The sequence below is a fragment of the Hippopotamus amphibius genome, chromosome 16 (assembly GCF_030028045.1).
Source record: "Hippopotamus amphibius kiboko isolate mHipAmp2 chromosome 16, mHipAmp2.hap2, whole genome shotgun sequence".
Classification (NCBI taxonomy): Eukaryota; Metazoa; Chordata; class Mammalia; order Artiodactyla; family Hippopotamidae; genus Hippopotamus; species Hippopotamus amphibius.
Window position 1 is genome coordinate 15,261,926 of NC_080201.1, and position 6,778 is coordinate 15,268,703.

A 6,778-nucleotide genomic window follows, 5' to 3' on the forward strand; every position below is an offset into this window, starting at 1 on the left:
ATTATGCTTTTCTATCCATTCTGCAAATCTCTATTGATTCAAATATTTAATCTACTTATGTTTAATGTAATTACTGATAACATACTATTTAGGTTCATCATTTGCCTATTTGCTTTCTATAGGTCTTGTAACTCTTTTGTGCCTTCATTCTGCTATTACTATCTTCTATTCCTGCTTATGCAGAGCATCAAAACCAAACAGAGATGAGATCTTAAGGCCTGCTTAGGTATTTCTGGGGCCTGCAAAAAGCCTTCACATGCAATCTGGCCTTCTAGATTTCTGAGAGTATGTTCAAGCTTTTCAAAGCATCCTATAAACATCTCATTCCCCAGATTTTCAATTTATGTAGTTTGGTCAGCATTTTGTTGGCCTCAACTATGTCACTGCCTCAAGCAGCTATGATACTAAAGATTTGCTTCTAATTGTTTTCAACAAATGTCCCAGCAATAGAGCTTTCCTCACTTGGTGAGCTCTGAATCAGGTCAAATAAAGACAAGTTCTGAGGATGATGATTTGCCAGGGAGCTGTCGGACAAGTCAAATAGTGACAATTCTCTATGGATTGGGCTTCTTGGAGAGTGCCAAACCTATTCTGCCTCTTTTAGTAGCTATTAGGCTTCTGGTTTACACAGCTACTGTGGTTTGAGGGTGTTGTTTTCGAGGCTACTGTGGAGCTTGGGAGAGGATAGTAGATATATAGGAAGTTAAAACAACACAAAGCTTCTTGTTCATATTGAGATTCAGCCGTTTTTCTTAAGTGCTCCTCAGATTGTTGCAAGTCTTTGGTTAAATTCCAAATGTCTCCAAAAGTTTATTTTGACAATTTTTCACCAGATTTTTCATTGATTTAGTAGAGGAAAAGGTTTTTGGAGGTCCTTACTATGCCATTGCAAAAGTACTTTAAATTATTCACCTTAAGTGTATTATTTCATGTCTATTTACATTATAATACACGTTCTTTGCAATGCAGAAGGATAATGAAATTCATATCTGATACTATGCATTTATCATTTCATACTACATACAAACATGCTCACTGAGTTCATTATCCATTTTAAAAGTAGCTTGTTTTTAAAGGCTTTGTGTTCTGCACATGCCCTTAGTGGATTGGTATATAACTCCATTTAAAATAAGGTGTCATTTGTCAATTATACCCAGCTCAATAAAGCTAGAAAAATAAAAATTAAATAAAATAATGCAATGTAGTCTCCTATGATCCAAAAATTTGTTATTCAGTATGCTTTGAGGAATGAAACATGGAAGTGAAAATGTTATAAGAATAGCAAGTTGGAGCACCTCCCCAGCCATGGTGGTGATGGGGAGAAAGTCCATGAATGGTAGCAGGTAGTCAGGGAAAACTTTCTAGAAGAGGTGGTTTGCAAGCTATTTTGAAGTATGAGTAAAAGTTAGTCAAGTAAGACCTGAAATGAATAGTGGGGCCTCTGAGAATCAAATGTTCCTGGCAGAGCAAAGAGTATGAAGCATTAAAAAGAGTGTAGTCTACTTGTGGTACTAAATGTTATTTCTGAATTGCTACAGTAGAAAATGGTAGTAGTGAGGTGTGATTTAAGTTGTCATATATGTATAGTTAAAACTATTAGAGTAGATGATACTATTCAGATAAAAATTCAAAACCTGAACATTCCACTAACAATTTTTTTGTACTGAGACTTAATGCAGTCTAATTTACAGTTTTACATGTCCAAGCTAAAATATTCATTAGTAATCACTGAAAAGTTTGGAGCAGTATCAAATCTATACCACTCAGCACTGACTTCTGAGAAGAGCTGCAAATGTTGCCACAAGTTTGTGGCCATGCTTTTTTTTATAAGAGCAGTAATTATTTCATAATATCTTTTAACTGCGTACCTAAAGGTACCATATAGACAATAGCTCATTTATCCTTACCATGCTGCTCAGAAAATAAGTCCAAATAGAAGGTAGCATGGAATGTAAGAAAATCTTAGCTTATTTCTTAGTTTTTAAAAATCTATCATAATACATATGAAATCCTATTACATAGTTATTACATAATTTTCATAATTTTCGCATGATAGCCACCTTAGTTCCTCATCTTCGCCTTCAAAGTTTTGCCTACTCATTTATGGAAAGAACACTTTTAGCTACCCATCACAATTTTTATCTCTGTTTTCTGTACTCCTTCATTATTTCTAAAATGCATACACACATGTGCACACACATGCACACACTCTACCCACCCACCCCAAGAACACATATTCCTTCAAGGTAAATCATGTAAAGAGAAATAGGACAGAGATCTGATTCATGCTGGTAACCATTTTATAAAGTAGAATTGTTCTTTTTTTTTTTTTTTCTGGTTCAAATAATCGTGAAGAAGGTTATGAACTATGGAGAGTTATGCTGAAGGAAAAGGTCTTTCTCCAGGCCTGTTCTTTGCTACACTATATGTGACTAACCACCACCATAGGTGCAGTGGCTTGCCTTTTTTTTTCCCCACCCAAAACATTCAATATACTGCTGATTTGGCAGGGTAGAAGTGAATACTAGTGACAATAATAGTATTTCTACCAGCGGCCACTTCTTATTTTGAATATGAAATGGTTCATGACTATTAGGGAATAAAAAAATACAATAGTTGTGGCTGCAAAAGCAGTCAACTTGCCATCTTCCTGAACTTGATGAGAATCTATCTGAACACTCCTACATTATATGTCAAGTATGAACCAGCTGAAAATGTAATTTACAGTAACATTCTCCTTTCTATTCCTCTCCATGCTAAACTGCATGAGTTCTATTATTATATTAAATTCAGTGCTATTCTTCCTGCTTCTTGCTTTCATCCTCTATTCCTAAATTGGCAAAGTAAAATATACTATAATAGTAGACCCAAGGAAATTTAGTAATGAGGTATATATAGGCTTAACCTAGAATAAATGGTTTTCATAAGTTATTTCTGTCTATATCTAATAAGTCTGATCTAGATATTGTTACCTCAAGTTTCTATCAACTCAGAACATACTAGAGCTGAAGATCAACTCCAAATTGTCTTTTGTCCCCATGTCTATAAATTGATTCCATATTTTTTCATGGTTTGAGGGAATGATGCTCAGGAACATTCCAGTACTAGTGAATCTAGAAATGTATCTTATAGTTAAGAGAGAAAAGCATTACAATTCAACTCAACAAGTACTTCCTGAATATAATGCTCAATACTGGGCTGAGTATAAATATAGTTATTCATAAAGCAATGGCTATGTTTAAAAGTATGTTATGTGTCATTAGTTTTACATCTCATTAAATCCTCACGACAACGCAATGAGATATATATTCATCCCCAATTAGCAGGTAAATAAAATGAAAGTACAGAACTATTAAGTGGTGGTGGTAAATTTGAACCCAGAGCTTTCAACTCTAAAGCCTGCATCCTCAAACCCTATATTAAAAGTTTTTCCTAATGGTGTATTCACTGGCTTTACAATCTATTTGTGGTATCAGGTGTGTTCAGGTTTAAATTTTCAAATTATAATTTTTAAAAGGCAATATACTTACCTTATTCAAAATTTAACACTGGGCCTAGAAGAATTGAAAATCTGGTAATAATAAGCATATCTAGTGTGTAGATCTTGATTTCAAGCATTAAAAGAAACTAGGACTCTCTGGAGAAATGGCTTATTGAAGGATTGAGAGAAGGAATGTATAAGATAAACCTGGAACAACTTGTTAGATCAGAAAGAAAGGAAATGATCAAAAAATTCTGGAGACATTCAAGGGGACACAAAAGCCAGGTTGAAAAGGTTTCTAGTGGCTAAATTTGGGATAGTATAAGCATTGAAATCCATAAAATCCATGAGCCATCCTGATATAAATTTATTTTTAAATGGGAGGGAAGGAAAAGCTTTTCCTTAGGGTAGAACATAAACTAAGAAATGTAGAAGGAATAATAGAGTTAGTTAGAATATCACTACTTTTTTCATATGGTTTATGTTTTAGATGTTTCTTATTTTTAAAATTGAAGTATAGTTGATTTACATGTTTCAGGTATACAGCAAAGTGATTCAGTTATACATATTTATAAATATTATCTATTCTTTTCCAGATTCTTTTCCACTATAGCTTATTACAAGATATTGAATATAGTTCCCTGTGCTATACAGTAGGTCCTTGTTGTTTATCTATTTTATATATAGTAATGTGTATCTGTTAGTCCCAAATCCTTAATTTATCTCTCTCCTCCCCTACCCCTTTGGTAGCCATAAGTTTGTTTTCTGTGTCTGTGAGTCTATTTCTATTTCTTCAAAGATATACTGATGGCCAAGAGGCACATGAAAAGATGCTCAATGTTACTAATTATTAGAGAAATGCAAATCAGAATTCCAATAAGCTATCACTTTACACTGGTTAGAATGGCCATCATCAAAAAGTCTACAAATAATAAATGCTGGAGAAGATGTGGAGAAAGGGGAACCCTCCTACACTGTTGGTGGGAATGTAAGTTGGTACAGCCATTATGGAAAACAGTATGGAGTTTCCTTAAAAAACTAAAAATAGAGTTGCCATATTATCCAGCAATCACACTCCTGGGCATATATCTGGAAAAGATGAAAACTAATTTGAAAAGATTCATACACCCCAATGTTTAAAGTAGCACTATTTACAATAGCCAAGACATGGAAGCAACCTGAATGTCCATCAACAGATGCATGGATAAAGAAGATGTAGAGTGTGTGTGGTGTGTGTGTATATATATATATATTACTCAGCCATAAAAAAGAATGAAATAATGCCATTTGCAGCGACATGGATGGACCTAGAGATTATAATACTAAGTGAAGTAAGTCAGACAGAAAAAGACAAGTATCATATCACTTATATGTGGAATCTTAAAAAATGATACAAACGAACTTATTTATAAAACAACATCAGTATTTGACAAATAGCAAAGTAATAACAGATTTAGGCAAATATCATCTATATATTACAGCTAGTGGGTGAAAGTTTTATGAGGAATAGGATGTCTCTATGGTTTCAAATTACCTCCCCACAAAATTCTTATTAATTAAAAGTGAGAAAAAAATTAACTTTACAATGGAGAAATCTGCCAACTATCACCTAAACCTAATGATCAGAGTTAACTTCAACATAATGGGACAAAAAGACATCAAATGTCTCCAAACATGATACATTGAGAAAGACACATCACTCACGTGACACCTTTGCCAAAACTTCATAACCTGAATCTAATCATGAGGAAATATCAGACAAACCCAAATTGAAGTATATCCTTCAAAATATTTACTCTGTACTCCTTAAAAAATGTCAGACTGGCAGAGAAATCATTCCAGATTAAAGGAGATTAAGATATATGACAATAAATACAATGTGTGACCCTGGATTGGATCCTGAGCTGAAAAAATTTATTTTCTATAAAGACTATCACAAAGAAAAATAGGTACAATATGAATCAAGTTTATAGATTAAGTAATAGTATTGTATCATGTTAATTTCTCCTGTGATTATGTACCAGAATATTCTTAGGAAATACAAACTAGGTATTTTGGAGTAAAGAGGCATTATGTTTGCAACTTATTTTCAAATGGTTCAGAAAAAAATACATAACTACATGCACATAATTCGTGTATATATATACAGAGAGAGGGTGGAGAGTAGATGATAGAAAGCAAATATGGTAATATGTTAACAATTTGGGTACCTGGGTGAATAGTATATGGTAATTCTTTGCAATATTTTTGCATCTCTGCTGAGATGAAAATTATTTACAGATGAAAATTATTTACAAATGAAAATTTACCAATAAAGTGTACTACAAAGCCCAACAATAAACTCACACTTTATAAGTAGAGAGGCAAATAGGGCAGCCGAAATATAAGGTAATGTTCATAAAAATGTACTTTAATTAGAATTAGATATTCTTTAAATTTCTTTGATATATAAAAAATTGCAGTATTTGTATTGTGAAAATGATTGTTTAAAAATAGTTCTTATCTGTTAGAATACACAGTGAAATACTTGTGCATAGATTTATAGATTCAATAATATGCCTGAGATTGACTTTAAAATAACCTTGTCCTTCCTGCTGCGCCCGCGCGCTCCGAGGTATGGAGCCGAGCCTCCGGTCGGCCGGCACCCCCTGAGGATCCCGGAAGCCGCCCCCGCCATGTAAGAAGACCAGGAGCTGGAGAGGAAAGCAATAGAAGAACTGCTTAAAGAAGCAAAACGTGGGAAAACAAGAGCAGAAACGATGGGACCTATGTGTTGGATGAAGTGTCCTCTTGCTGGTACAAATAAAAGATTTCTAATTAACACAATTAAGAACACACTGCCCTCCCATAAAGAGCAAGACCACGAACAAAAAGAGGGCAGTAAGGAACCTGCGAAAAGCCAGGACCAGAAGGAGGAGAGCCGGCAGAAGCACAGAGCCCACCCTTACAAGCACAGTGACCACGCTCGGGGCACCACCCGTCATTCTCTGCCCAGGAAGTGGGGCAGCCAGGAGAAGTCCCAGAAGCGGTCCAGCAAGCGGTGAGGCAGGGACGTAGGGCGAGTGACACTGTCCCAGAGCCTGGGCCTGGGGTGATGCAGAGACATGGCTAAGGACAGGCCTCCGCTATCGGCGCAAACACCTAAGGGGGATTTTCCAGCAGGGCTGCTGTTGTGCCCACGGAAAGTCGCCTGAGACTCCAAGGAGAGCGTTCAAAGGGGATGCTCTGAAGACGTCTTGGCAAGTTTAAGCTGCTTCAGTGGTGTAATATACTTATGTATTGTTTTTACTCTGTCTT

The 6,778-nt window shown here is 35.3% G+C and overlaps 1 protein-coding gene across 1 annotated transcript; it reads left to right on the top strand.

Moving 5' to 3' along the window:
- The first annotated feature begins 6,098 nt into the window (after positions 1-6,098).
- LOC130839215 (protein POLR1D-like) lies at positions 6,099-6,525 on the top strand. The gene has a single exon (XM_057713202.1). It carries the CDS (start codon positions 6,241-6,243, stop codon positions 6,523-6,525), a length of 285 nt encoding a protein of 94 aa, XP_057569185.1. The 5' UTR covers positions 6,099-6,240.
- The last annotated feature ends 253 nt before the right edge of the window (positions 6,526-6,778 follow it).

What these genes read in the sequence shown, in the direction of transcription:
- LOC130839215 (XM_057713202.1), top strand. Translation starts at nt 6,241, where the DNA reads ATGGGACCTATGTGTTGGATGAAGTGTCCTCTTGCTGGTACAAATAAA.